The following is a 15,359-nucleotide window of genomic DNA, read 5'->3' on the forward strand; positions in this document are numbered from 1 at the left end:
ACACAGAAAACAGCTATTTTAAATAGTAATAATATTTCTCAATTTTACAGTATTTTTGATCAAATAAATGCAGCTTTGGTGACTTAAAAACCTTCATTCAAAAATATATTACCCCAGACTTTTAAACAATATACAAAGATGCAAGTAGTTTGATCCTAAATTGCTCAAAAGTGACAGTAAAGACATTTATAATGTAGAAAAAGATTTCTGTTTCAAATAAATGCTGTTCTTTTGAACTTTTTATTCATGAAAGATTCAAGAAAAACAATTGTATCAGTTTTTTTTTTTAGAAAACACCTATTTTAAATTGTAATATTATTTTTTTTTACAATTTTTACTTCATTTTTGAATTAATGTTTTTGAAAGAAATGTCTTCTGCTCACCAAGGTTGCTTTTATTTAATCCAAAATACATAAAAAATTGTGAAATATTATTAGAATTTAGAATAGCTGTTTTCCATGTGAATCCATGTTAAATTGTAATTTATTTCTGTGATCAAAGCTGTATTTTCAGCATCATTACTGCAGTCTTCAGTGTCACATGATCCTTCAGAAATCATTCTAATATACTGATTTGCTGCTCAAGAAACATTTCTGATTATTATCAGTGTTGTAAACAGTTGCGCTGCTTCATTTTTATGTTGAAACTGTAGGGTTGGTACTATTTAAAAAATAAATAAATAATAGTTTTATTCATCAAGGATGCATTAAATTGCAGTAAAGACAGTAAAGACTTTTATAATGTTACAAAAGATTTCGACTTCAAATAAATGCTGTTCTTTTGAACTTTCTATTCACCTGTGAATCCTGAAAAATAAAAAGCAGTATGGTTTCCACAAAAAATGTAGTTTTTAACACTGATAATCAGAAATGTTTCTTGAGCAGCAAATCAGTATATTAGAATGATTTCTGAAGGATCATGTGACACTGAAGACTGCAGTAATGATGCTGAAAATCCAGCTTTGATCACAGAAATAAATTACAGTTTAACAGATATCCACTTAGAAAAGTTATTTTAAATTCTAAAAATATTTCACATTTTTACAGTATTTTTGATCAAATAAATGCAGCGTTGACAAGCAGAAGAGATCTGCTAATTATTCCAGATTCTGACCAATGTATATGCTGCATGTTTATTCGAAAAAGAAATCTTTCGTATTTTTACTCTAGAATGCATATTAGAATGATTTCTGAAGGATCATGTGACACTGAAGACTGCAGTAATAATGCTGATAAAATAAAATTCATCTTTGTACACAGAAATAAATGACAGTTTAACAGATATTCACATATAAAATGGCTGTTTTAAATTCTAAAAATATTTAACAATTTTTACTATATTTTAGATCAAATAAATGCATCTTTGATGAGCAGAAACCATTAAAAAACTTTTGAAGAGTAGTGTATATAAACAAAATCTACAATGTTGTAAAATAAAGATTACTGAAGCATTTTAGTGTCACTTGCCAATTCTTTGTGATTCTTTTTGAAATTTGCAAGCAATTTCTAATCGAAAATAGTTTCTTTCAGTGTAATATAGAATATTAACATTTACCAGACAAGGCTTAAACCTAGTCCCAGACTAAAATGTAAGTGTGAGCTGTTTCATCTGAAAGAAATTTGCACTGACTGATCTTAAAATATATCAGTGCCGTTGTTTAGTCTCAAGATGCACACCAGTAATTACTTAAAAAAATGACTTAAATGTCCTAATATGACCTAATTCTGGCTTAGTCTAAGCCCTGTCTGTGAAACCAGACTAATAATGACAGTCGTTCTCAAGCTTTTTCAAGAAGTTTTAATGAAAATGACACACAAAATCTGCAAACAAGTGTTCAGTGATGCACTCGTGTGACGTCTTTGCTAGACGCAGTCGTGCCGCAGACGGGACATTTAATCTTCAGTTTCTGAGAATCTGACGGCTGTTTCTGTCTCAAACACGCTCCACACATGAGATGAGAGCAAGGCAGAGAGTACGACGGCACGCTTGAGGAGTAAACCGTCAAAGAACAAGAGCAAAACGCACACGTGTGCTGACCTGGAAAAGACACACAGTTCAAACAGATCAACAAAAACAAGGGTTCATGAAAACAAGTCTTCATATCTTCATTTTGCATCTCGATTTGAAAATGTATTTTCAAAAAATCTTTTTTGCATGACTTTTAAGACCTTTTAACTCCTTCATTTGTGGAAATGAGACTTTTTAAGACTGTCAAAAACTGATTTAACTGATTAAACTAGTGTTTCGTAACTCTGACCCTCAAGATCAATTTTTCATTTAAGGGGAGACTGTTTTTTCATGCACCTGACAAGTTTGACATTTTGGGCTTTTTGGTGTTTCATAAAGTGTTTTTTTCAGACTAGTGGAAAAGAAAACATCCAAAAGACACTGTTAAAGGATTAGTTCACTTTCATAACAACAATGCACAGATCATGTACTCACCCCCTTGTCATCCAAGATGTTCATGTCTTTCTTTCCTCAGTCGTAAAGAAATTGTGTTTTTGAGGAAAACATTTCAGGATTTCTCTCTTTATAATGGATATGGATGGAGCCACGAAGTTTGAACTTCCGAAATGCAGTTTAAATGCAGCTTCAAAACGCTCTAAACGATCCCAGCCGATGAGGAAGGGTCTTATCTAGCGAAACGATCGGTTATTTTCGAAACAAATTGACAATTTATATACTTTTTAACCTCAAATGCTCGTCTTGTCTCATCTCTGCGCAGCGTATGCAAACTCAGTGAGGTAAATGCAGTTAGGGTACGTCTAAAAACTCCCATCTCGTTTATGTCTTCAACGTCAAAATTGTCCTATAATGCTGTTTTTACCTTTTTTTTGTAAAGGAAGTTTGAGTTTCTTTGTATGTTCACTTTGTAAACACTATGTCGGTACTTTTGCAGCGATCTAAGGTGATTTTGAAGTTAGGGAAGAAAACGAGATGGGAGTTTTTAGACGTACCCTAACTGTATTTACCCCAATCACACAGACTTCGCACGCGCTGCGTAGAGATGAGACAAGACGAGCATTCGAGGTTAAAAAGTATATAAATTGTCAATTTGTTTCGAAAATAACTGATCGTTTCGCTAGATAAGACCCTTCCTCCTCGACTGGGATCGTTTAGAGTCTTTTGAAGCAGCATTTAAACCGCATTTCGGAAGTTCAGACTTCGGGGCGCCATCCATTTCCATTATAAAGAGAGAAATCCTGAAATGTTTTCCTCAAAAAAAACACAATTTCTTTACAACTGAGGAAAGAAAGACATGAACATCTTGGATGACAAGGAGGTGAGTACATTATCTGTGCATTGTTGTTATGAAAGTGAACTAATCCTTTAAGTCTTTCTTTTATAGGACTTTATCTATTTGTGTCAATGCATTTCAATTATAATATATATTTTTAAAAGCCAAGAGTTTTTTATCCTACACTGAGAAGAAAAAGACAAATACAGCAAATTCATGATTTCATATCTTCTTTATGCATCTTCAGTGAATGCATCTTGATTGGAGAATGTTTAGGTGTTTGTACTAGAAAACCAGACAAAAATACTGAGAAACAAAATCTTTATTTGTATGCCTTTTAAGACTTTTTAAGTCCTTAATTTGTGAAAATGTGACTTTTTAAGACTGTCAAAACCTGATTTAACTGATTAAACTAGTGTTTCGTAACTCTGACCCTCAAGATCCATTTTTCATTTAAGGGGAAACACTGCAGGCAAAAACTGTGTTTTTTCATGCACCTGACAAGTTTGAGATTTTGGGCTTTTTGGTGTTTCATAAAGTGTTTTTTTTTTCAGATTAGTGGAAAGAAAACACCCAAAAGACACTGTTAAGTCTTTCTTTTATAGCACTATCTATTTGTGTCGATAGATTTCAATTACAATACAGATTTTTAAAGGCCATGAGTTGTTTCTCCTACACTGAGCCATAAATCTCCACTTCAGCAGCACTTACACACACCACACTTTACATTTTTATTCCCGTCTATATCCTGAAGGTTTTAACAGAAGGATTCGTTCATATATGATTTGCTTGATTTTTAAATAACATTTTATTCCGCCAAAATAGTAAAAAATACATTGTATTTTGTCTGTTGTAAGTTTCTTCTGAATTATGGAGTGACAAAATGAGTAAAAACATTGGACTCTAATATGTCAAAAATATTAAACAAGAATTTTGAAACTGACTTCATTCAGTGTTTAGATTTTTGTACTAGAAATGTATGCAAATTAGCACATATTTCATTAAATAATGCCTTAATGCGAGACACAGCAGGTAAATAGGGTAAAAAATAAATGAACTAATAGTTATCACCTTACTTACCCAGTTGATTGATTACATTGATAATTGCAAACATTTTTTGTATGACAAGTTTTCTAAAATGTTAGGTTTTAGTATGCAAATGATCATTATTTAATAAAATATGCACTAATTTGCACATTTCTAGTACAAAAATCTAAACACTGGATGAAGTCAGTTTCAAAATTCTTATTTCATTTTTTGACATATGTGACCCTGGACCACAAAACCAGTCATAAGGTTAAATTTGACAAAACTGAGATGTATACATCATATAAAAGCTCAATAAATAAGCTTTCTATTGATGTATGGTTTGTTAGGATAGGACAATATTTGGCCGAGATACATCTATTTGAAAATCTGGAATCTGAGGATGCAAAAAAATCAAAATACTGAGAAAATCACCTTTAAAGTTGTCCAAATTAAGATCTTAACAATGCATATTACTAATCAAAAATTACATTTTGATATATTTATAGTAGGAATTTTACAAAAAATCTTAATGGAACATAATCTTTACTTAATTTCCTAAAGATTTTTGGCATAAAAGAAAAATCAATAATTTTGACCCATACAATGTATTTTTGGCTATTGCTACAAATATACCCCAGCGACTTAAGACTGGTTTTGTGGTCCAGGGTCACATATTAGAATCAAATTCTTTTACAGAGGGGATTCTCATTTTTGTCACTCCATAATTCAGAAAAAAATTAGAACAGGCAGAAAAATGTTATATAATATCAAGCTAATTATATATGAACAAATCCCTCTGGAAAAACCTTCCGAATATAGGAAGGAATAAAAACGTAAAGTGTGGTGAGTGTAAGTACTAAAGTGGAGATTTATGGCGTAGGAAAAAAAAACTCTTGGCCTTTAAAAATCTGTATTGTAATTGAAATCTATTGACACAAATAGATAAAGTGCTATAAAAGAAAGACTTAACAGTGTCTTTTGGATGATATCTTTCCACTAGTCTGAAAAAACACATGCAACTTGACTTTTGCTTGTCTTCCCTTAAATCCAGGTCTAATCAAACACACCTGAACAAGCCAATCAAGGACGACTAGAAAGTTACAGGTGAGTTGCAGGTGATTGAGATCAAGATGCTAGAGCTGATAAACACTAAACTAGACTAAAGGAAAAACATTCAAATGCAACTCCCAGTAACAAACAAAAATGGCCATGCTTTATTTGCATATACGTTGATTTTAGTCTCATACCAGCGGAGGCGTCCACACAGGAAGTGGTTTTGCTCGATGAGGTGAACACTGGTAACCCGTGAAGAGCAGCGTTCAGCGCCTGATCCAAACTGTCTGCTAAACGTCTCTCATGTGAGTCCGACTCTGAAACACAACAGACTTAAACGTGAGCAAGAAATACATCAGAAAACATGTATAGAGGGGATATAATACCATTTTTCTGGAGGGTATTAAAGGAATTATAATGCTCAAAACACATCTCTTCCATCTTTATTTGACCCTCTAACTCTACTTCTAGTCTTAAAAAATAAACTTGCCCTTTTAGACTTATATTGTATTCATTCAATGTTTCTTGAGCAGAAAATCAACATATTGGAAGGATCATGTGACACTGAAGACTGAAGTAATGATGCTGAAAATTCAGCTTTGATCACAGGAATAAATTACATTATAACAGATATTGACAGAGAAAATGGCTATTTTAAAATCGAATAATATTTCACATTTTTTACTGTATTTTTGATCAAATAAATACAAGCCTGGTGAGCATTAGAAACTTAAAAAAAAAAAAAAAGTGGGATCCAAAACTATTTTTCAGGAGGGGATTAAATGAATTATAATGTAAAAACACAAATTATAATGACAAAATAATTATAATGCTAAAAACACACCGCTTTCATTTTTATTTGACCCTCTAACTCTAGCACCCTCTAGCTTTTTTATTCTATCTATTTTCTTTTTATTTGTTATATAATTAAAAAAAAAAACTAGGCTAAATGAGACTTGTCATAGCATTGGATTATTGCTCTTTTGTTGATTTTGATTGCTTCCATAGCCCTCTTTTGTAAGTCGCTTTGGATAAAAGCGTCTACTAAATGTCTAAATGTAATAATGTTGGGAATTATAAATGTTTCTTAAACAGCAAATCAGCATATTAGAATGATTTCTGAAGGATCATGTGACATTGAAGACTGAAGTAATGATGCTGAAAATTCAGATAACAGCCATTTTAAATTCTAATATTTTCACATTTTTACTGTATTTTTGATCAAATAAATGCAGCCTTGATGAGCAGAAGAATTTTTTTTTTTTTTTTTTTTTTTTTTTTTAATTTGGGATCCAAAACTATTTTTCAGGAGGGGATTAAAGGAATTAGAATGTTGGGAATTATAAATGTTTCTTCAGCAGCAAATTAGCATATTGGAATAATTTCTGAAGGATCATGTGACACTGAAGACTGCAGTAATGATGCTGAAAATTCAGCTTTGCATCACAGGAATAAATAAAATTGTAAGAGATATTCACAATGAAAACAGCTATTTTAAATTCTAATAATATTTCACATTTTTACTGTATTTTTGATCAAATAAATGCAGCCTTGGTGAGCAGAAAAAACTTAGTTAAAAAAAAAAACATGTGGGATCCAAAACGGTTTTCCAGGAAGGGATTAAACGAACTAGAATTTATTGTAAAATAATCGACGGCAATAGCAAATACTTTTATAAAAATAAAAAAAAACACACATTCACTCGTAATCATGTGCTTTATATGTCAAAATTGCTTTCTCAACTAAAACACAACACTAGTTATGTAATTTATTGACCTTCTTTGGTAATTTCATGACTTACTAAGATAATTACGATTATTCAGATAATTACGATAATTCGCATGCTTATGATTTCATAACCATCACACAATTTTGTCAGTAAGTACTCCTACATATCCAGCAATGCTCTGGCTACTTAGTATTTATGTAATACTTTGGTAATTTCATGATGTATTGGCAAAGTATCTGCACTGTCATGCTAAAAAAAAAACAAAAAAACAATAGAAACCATTACAGAAATCTTATGGTTTCCATTACATCCATTACAAACTATTAACTATTAGTCATTAAACCATTAAAAATGGTTTCCTGTATAGTGTGTTTTAGGACATATTCCATTAGGATATAGTGGTTTTCACAGGCCACAAATTAAAGGTGACAAAAAAAAAAAAAAAAAAACATTATGTGAGCAAAATTATCTTTCTTTCATGCCAAAAATCATTAGGATATTACGTAAAGGTCATGCTCCAATATATTTTGTAAAATTTCTACAATAAATATATTAAAACTTAGTGTTTGATTAGTATGTGCATTGCTAAAAAGATCATTTGGACAACTTTAAAGGCGATTTTCTCAATATTTAGATTTTTTTGGCACCATCAGATTCCAGATTTTCAAATAGTTGTATGTCAGCCAAATATTGCCCTATTGTAACAAATCATACATCAATGGAAAGCTTATTTAGATTTTAATGTCAATTTTCTCAAAAAATAAATAAATAAATAAATTAAAAAATAAATTCACAAATCAGAAAATACAGATATGTTCTTTGTATGCGCGCCTTCATATTTGAGCGCGCAATTGACGTCTGACAGGACAGGAAAGTTCGTTTTTTTCTGAGGTGAGAGGCTTAATACTTTACAATAACTTTATAATAAATGTATAAAGTCTATGCAAAGAGTACTTTTTCCTTGTGACGCTAAAACTTTTGTATTATAGGCTACTGGTGGAGATTGAGAGCTGCTGTTTGTTTCTTGTCTCGTCATTTTCGGTTATAAACGGCGAAAATGAACTTGAATTTGACTTTTTGTCAAAGCTCTTGAAAATAGCAATATCCCTGAAGAGGCTACTTGAAAAGCTCTTGAATTATTAAAAGACAATGTATCTGTGAAATAAGTGTTTAATTTTTTCGATAAGCACTTATCTTGATAATATAGATCGGAAAGTCAAAAAGCTGCATCTCAGCCAAATCCTAACAAATCATACATCAATGAAAAGCTTATTTATTCAGGTTTTAGATGAATAAATCTCAATTTTTTAAAAAACTGACCTTTATGACTGGTTTTGTGGTCCAGTGTCACGTCACAAATAAAATTATATTAAATTAAAAAATCCCAAATTAGTATATACAGCATGTACCTCCACATTTGATTTAAATCTCCCTTGAGATAAAACGCTTTTCTTTTCACAAATCAGAAAATATATTTGAAAATATTCTTTGCATATAACTTGATATACAGCGCGCGCCTTCATTTTTGAGCGCGCAATTCAAGTTCGCACGCATATTAACGTCTGACCGGAAAGTTCTGCTGCGTCCCAATTCGCCTACTTATACTATGCCCTAAAAGTATGTACTCTTTTTGTGAAGAAAAAGTGAAAACCAGTCATAAAGGTCAATTTGTTAAATAAAATCTCTGAATAAATAAGCTTTCCATCGATGTATGGCTTGTTAGATACAACTATTTGAAAATCTGGAATCTGAGTGTGAAAAAAAAAAATCAAAATACTGAGAAGATCGCCTTTAAAGTTGTCCAAATGAAGTTCTTAGCAATGCATATTACTAATCAAAAATTATGTTTTGATATATTTACGGTAGGAAATTTATCAAATATCTTCAAGGAACATGATCTTTACTTAATATCCTAATGATTTTTGCCATAAAAGAAAAATGTATCATTTTGACCCATACAATGTATTTTTGGCTATTGCTACAAATATTACCCATGCTGCTTAAGACTGGTTTTGTGCTCCAGGGTCACATATTATGTAGATCTATTGTTTAAATCAAATTTAGGCGTTAAAAGTAACGTAATCATAGCAGTTTTCATCCGTGGTATGTCCGTTTAAACATCTGCGTTTTCAGGGAATGCAAGAAAAAAGGTCTGAATTGTTTGATTTTAAACTAGTAATTAAAAAAAAAGGTCAGAACTGATTAGAATCAAAGACTATAGAATACCCAAGACATGTCATTCGTGTAGTTTTGAATGGGGAAAAATGCAACGCTCATTATGGCCGCGAAGCCCCGCCTTCTTAATGAAATAGCCAATTATTGATGAGTAAAGTCGGCGCGTCACCGCAGCTGCCGTTAGAAGTCCTGGTTGCTATAGAAACAATCGGCGCTCTGAGACGTGCGCTCAGTACTGCGCATGCGCACTGGCTCATCTTGCCTGAAAAATAAGCGTTTTTTAACGCTATAGGAGCACAAGGAACCATATTTATGGGGCAGTTCTTGTTGGATTTATTTGGTGATTTTAAAATATGAAATTTAATCGTAAGCTTGGTGAACAGTTTTGGAGAATTTGATGTTTCCCCATTCAAACAGATCGGAGCTGCACTTGAATGGCAAGCGTTTCAAAGATGGCCGCCGAGTGACATGACTTGCCTTAAAAAGGGACTTTGTTAGAATGTTTTAATTCTGTAGCAGTTTCCATACAAACCTAAGGGAGCTTCCTGCGCTTTCCTCAAAGGAGAACGATCAGGATCAGCGCTGGTGGAGGGAAAACTGCATTCGTACTTTCTTTTGGTGGAACGGCTCTGCGTCTGTTCTATTTTCCAGGCATCTGATTCCGTTTTAGTGTCTGAAACTGATGCAAAAGACTGTGTTTGTAAAATATCTCGGTTTCTACTCGAGTCTGTGACGCTTTTGGCCTCTACTGTGAGTCTGGAAGGTTGTGGTTTAGTCAAGAGGTTATTCTTGTTTCTGACTCCTGTGCATCCCGTCTGCAGAGCCAAGCGGTCAATGCGGCTTTTGAGGAGAGGGTTTGGAATTGGCTTTGATTCCTGTGTAAACGGGACGCCTGTAAACGGGTCATTGGGTAAACGACCCCATGTGGCTTCTCTCTTCTGGTACTCCTCTAGCGTGCTGTTATCAATCACCATTCCACTTGGCAAGATCATTGGGAAAACCATGAGCTCTTGTGTTAACGGATCAAGGAACTCCTCCGGAATCGCATCTTCGGGTAACACAGGATCTAGTTTGGGAGGTACGACGATGGCTGGATGGTTGGTTCTTTTCAGATTGTTTAAGTGCGCTTCTCGAATAATTTCTAGTTCAGATGCAGGACAGCGGCGAGAAGGCAAAGCCCAGACGGCGAGGGATTTAATGCCGAGCGCAGATGCGGCGCCGCTGTAGGGAATACTGACTCTAAGCTGAGCGATCGATTCGAGCGACCCACGTTTCCAAAGCTCCTGCGTTTTCACTCCAGACGCCACCTGCGGTGGAGGATTGGCAAACGGCGCTCGAGGTTTGAAACCTTGGTGGAGGAAACACACCTGCAGCTCCTCTTGCAAACCACAACGAGACACGAGTTCGAACTGATCGCCGTCTCGCTCCGAACTGGTTAGGATCTCCAGCTTTCGGAAAGTTCGTCCCTGGTCCATTCCCCAAGGCCAAAGCTCAATATCCAGCCGACACAACTCCATCTTGACCTGGAAGCTCAGCGTGACGTGGACAGGAGGCCGGAGGAAGTATTCCAGCTTGAACCCCTTCCGGCGTGCAGTCGGGTCAGCGGAAAGAAGGTTGGAGACGTCGTAACCGTCGGCACACAGCTGTCAGGACGACAAGAAAAGATGTTGAAGGACCAATGACAACATCAAAACGCATATCGATAGTCACAGACGTGCGTTCACGGTAGAGAACATTGCAAGGTCGGCTCAGACGCACACAAGACACAATGTCAGAGCTGAACCCGCTGTTACTCACCATCTGCTTATTTAAAGGAATTTCAGAGAAGGGCTTTAAAGAAAAGGTTCACCGAAAACTGAGAATATAAAGAAACACGTTCAAAACCTTTATGACTTATTTTCTTTCTTCCATGAAACATTCTGTGCTCTTTTTAATGCAAATAACAAATTAAATGTAGTTCTGAAGGGTTGTTTCAGGAGCAGCCAGACTTCGTAAAGATAAAATCAAATGTTTAGTTAAAAAAAAAAAAGTCATGAGTTGCACAGATAACGTTATAGCAATAGCCAAACGTACATAGTATGGGTCAAAATGATCTTTTATGCCAAAAATCATTGGGATATTAAGATCATGTTCCATAAAGATATTTTATAAATTTCCTACTGTAAATAGCAAAACTTTAATCATTTTTAATTGGTAATATGCATTGCTAAGAACTTCATTTGGACAATTTTAAAGGTGATTTTCTCAATATTTTGGTAATTTTTGCACTCTCAGATTACAGATTCTCAAATAGTTCAGCCAAATATTGTCCTATCCTAACAGGTAATAAGAAAGCAGTTAATTGCCAAAATCCAAACCAACATTTAGTTTAACTTGATGAACTAAAATGCCTAAAACAAAATAAGCTAGAAGTAATAATTAAAAAATAAATAGCTGTATGCACATGTGAACCTGGACCACTAAACCAGTCATAAGGGTACATTTGTTTGTATAAATGTGAATAAAAGAGCTTTCCATTGATGTATGGTTTGTTAAGATACAACTATTTAAGAAATCTTGAATCTGAGTGAAAAAATATCAAAATATTAAGAAAATCGCCTTTAAAGTTGCCCACATGAAGTTCTTAGCAATGCATATTACTATAGTAGGAAATGTATAAAATATCTTTATGGAACATGATCTTAATATCCTAATGATTTTTGGCATAAAAGATCATTTTGACCCATACTATGTATTTTTGGCATTATCTGTGCTACTCATGACTGGTTTTGTGCTCCAGGGTCACAAATCTGTAGAAAAACAATAAACAAAAATAAAACCTTAACTAAAATTAAGGTAAAAACAATATATACAAATAAAATCGAGTTCAAAATATTAACTAAGATTAAAATAGTACATCAGTGCTACTAAAATAACACTGGTAGCAACCTGTGTTGTTTAATTGTCAGTTTTATTTATTTATACAATATATACACTATTATATTTTTATATCGTATAGTACTTTTTTCCTTGCTTTAGCAAGTTTAATCTCATGATTGTGAGGTTTCATGGAATATTTGTCTCCCGAATAAGAGATAGGAAGATATATCTCAATTTTTAAAAAAGGTTTATTGGGATTTTGTTGTGTAGCCGTTTAATATAACAATACATGTTGCAATGCATCTGTGATAGACATATGCAATTAATAATAATCAAGCAATTAAGATTTTTTAATAAACCCTGCCCATTCATCAGCACTTTGTCTCCTGCTTTCTGCTTATCTCTGGCTTTCTCTCTCAGGCTGACAGTTTTAGGTGCCAGATAAAATACTGTTTTTTTGAGATTAGACAAACAGATACAGCATGATCTGGATTGAGTACCATTTAGATTACAAAGTCATCATATACACTACCAGTCAAAAGTTTTTACACAGTAGGATTTTAATGTGCTTCAGAAATTATACTAATATTCTGATTTGCTGCTCAAAAAACAAAAATAAAACCGGTTTCTTAGATGAATAGAAAGTTCAGTAGAACAGTATTTATCTGAAATGGAAATCTTTTGTGACATTTTAAATGTCTTTATCATCACTTTTGATCAATTCAAAGCATCTTTGCTAAATAAAAATATTAATTTATTAATTTCTATAGTTTATTTTCCAATAAAGACTCCATTCTTTTTAGTGGTATAATGTATAATGTTACAAAAGCTTTTTATTTCAGATAAATTCAATCTTTGGATCTTTCCATTCATCAAATAATCCTGAAAAATGTACTCAACTGTGTTAAATAGTGATAATAAATATTTCTTCAACAGCAAATCGGCATATTAGAATGATTTCTGAAGGATCATGTGACACTGAAGACTGGTGTAATGATGGTGAAAATTCAGCTTTGATCACAGAAATAAATTACATTTTCAAATCTATTCAAATAGAAAGCAGATATATAAATAGAGAAAAATATTTCACAATAATACGGCTTTTGCTGTACTTTGGATCAAATAAATGCAGGCTTGTTGAGCAGAAAATAATTCTTTAAAAACCAAAAATCTTACTTTTTAGAGACTCTGAATGAATCACATATCATATGATGCTTTTTGCTCTTTATTATTAATTATCCCAGTGATCTCCTATTGTGTTCAATGGAAGAAAGAAAACAGTAAAGGGTTGGAATGACTAAATTCTAACAGGATTTCTCTTTCCTTTTCTCAAAAATGGCAATGTTGCTAAAAACAAACACCATATTCATTGCAGCCGAATCACAGTATTGATATTCAGAACCGCTCTTGTTGATGTGATATTGTTAAATAAATGTATTTCAACAAAGTTGTATGAGTGTAATTTTAACCTAAGGTCAAACTGCATGAAAAGCATAATGGCTGTTATTTGTATGGTACCTTGTTGCATTGAATGGAGGTCTGAAAGTGTGGCAAGCACAGGTTGAGCACCATGGCCACTGCATCTACAGCTCTGAAAGACAATCTATTAATATCTGTGAGTCAGAGACATTTCAGCACTAGAGACAATCACAAATCATAATAGAACTCTGTGGAGCTTTCAATAGAGATCCTGAAACTAACATTTAAAGTAAAGAGTATATATATATATATATATATATATATATATATAATACGCAATAATACTAATTAACATTGATATACTACATAATTTACGCGATAGCATTGCAAAAATCGCTAGCATTTCCAGATGTGCAAAAAGTGCACATGTATAAAAAGTACAGTAATAACATTGATTTTATAATGTTGTGTTTGTTGCTGATCAAACTGATCTCAAACATGCCGATAGCTCATACAGACGCGTAAATAAAGCATATAACATTTCAACATCTCACACCGATCAAAACAAAACTCACCCACAGCAGAAGAAACGGAGGCGCTGACGTCACCGCTACTTCCGGGATCAAATGCGCGTGCGGCTCACCGCTGCCACCTGCTGGCGGGAAACCTGTATTGTTAAAATAGCTGTTTCCTGTGTGAATATCTGTTAGAATGTAATTGAGTGCTGTGATCAACTCTGAATTGTCAGCATCATTACTGCAGTCTTCAGTGTCACATGGTCCTTCCTAAATCATTCTAATATACTGATTTGCTGAAAACCGTGATGGATTTAATTTTTCATGATTCACTGATGAATAGAAAGTTCAGAAGAACTGCATTTCTTTGAAATAGAAATCATTTGTAATATTATAAATGTAGCCTATTTACTGTCACTTTGGAACAGTTTAATAAATATTTGATTAATACAAGTATAGTCAGCGTTTGAAGTCATTTGGGTCAGTTCACCAATCATTTGATTAGTTTGAGTTCGCGAATCATTTGATTCAATTCGCGAATCATTTGATTCAGTTCGGGACATCAGAGGGAGTTCGCGAATCATTTGATTCAGTTTGGGACATCAGAGGGAGTTCGTGAATCATTTGATTCAGTTCGGGACATCAGAGGGAGATCGCGAATCATTTGATTCAGTTCGCGAATCATTTGATTCAGTTCGGGACATCAGAGGGAGTTCGCAAATCATTTGACTCAGTTTGGGACACAGAGGGAGTTCGCGAATCATTTGATTCAGTTCGCGAATCATTTGATTCAGTTCGCGAATCATTTGATTCAGTTCGCGAATCATTTGATTCAGTTCGGGACATCAGAGGGAGTTCGCGAATCATTTGATTCAGTTTGGGACATCAGAGGGAGTTCGCGAATCATTTGATTCAGTTCGGGACATCAGAGGGAGATCGCGAATCATTTGATTCAGTTCGCGAATCATTTGATTCAGTTCGGGACATCAGAGGGAGTTCGCGAATCATTTGATTCAGTTCGGGACATCAGAGGGAGTTCGCGAATCATTTGATTCAGTTTGGGACATCAGAGGGAGTTCGCGGATCATTTGATTCAGTTAGTGAATCTTTTTTTTTTTTAGTTCAGGACTTAAAGAAGTCAGGTGTGATATTGACCTAAAGTGTATTGAATCATGATACCGAGTGTGAACTTACCTTTCATAGCTCATCTCGGCTTGTCCCCTGCACTCCGAAATATGGCACTAGTTAGCCGATGCTAACAACAGGTTGACGTTGAGGGTGCCTCGGGCATCGGACTAGCCATGTAAATAAATCACTGTTTCAAACCATTTACGAGGCACAC

General features: G+C 33.9%; 1 protein-coding gene across 2 annotated transcripts; it reads right to left on the minus strand.

The window, feature by feature from the left end:
* Positions 1-1,774: 1,774 nt before the first annotated feature.
* Positions 1,775-14,004, minus strand: ubox5 (U-box domain containing 5). 2 transcript variants are annotated; one of them, XM_073818599.1, is made up of 4 exons: positions 13,602-14,004; positions 9,757-10,867; positions 5,515-5,637; positions 1,775-2,037 (listed from the first exon to the last, which is right to left on the minus strand). In XM_073818599.1, exons 1-4 carry the CDS (start codon positions 13,653-13,655, stop codon positions 1,835-1,837), a joined length of 1,491 nt encoding a protein of 496 aa, XP_073674700.1. In that variant the 5' UTR covers positions 13,656-14,004; the 3' UTR covers positions 1,775-1,834. The 2 variants fall into 2 exon arrangements, with proteins under 2 accessions (XP_073674700.1, XP_073674699.1); XM_073818598.1 differs by having other exon boundaries at positions 5,515-5,652.
* Between the last annotated feature and the right edge of the window lie 1,355 nt (positions 14,005-15,359).

The sequence above is a fragment of the Garra rufa genome, chromosome 15, assembly GCF_049309525.1.
Source record: "Garra rufa chromosome 15, GarRuf1.0, whole genome shotgun sequence".
Lineage (NCBI taxonomy): Eukaryota > Metazoa > Chordata > Actinopteri > Cypriniformes > Cyprinidae > Garra > Garra rufa.

Bases quoted from the DNA above. Each gene is read 5' to 3' on its own strand.
- ubox5 (XM_073818598.1), bottom strand. From the start codon at position 13,655: ATGGTGCTCAACCTGTGCTTGCCACACTTTCAGACCTCCATTCAATGC. The intron at 5,653-9,756 runs GTTTGTATGGAA...CTCACGTTTAAG, and splicing joins AGCGCAGGAAGCTCCCTTAG to TCTGTTGTGTTTCAGAGTCG. The intron at 2,038-5,514 runs GTATGAGACTAA...TGTCTTTTCCAG, and splicing joins CTGTGTGGACGCCTCCGCTG to GTCAGCACACGTGTGCGTTT.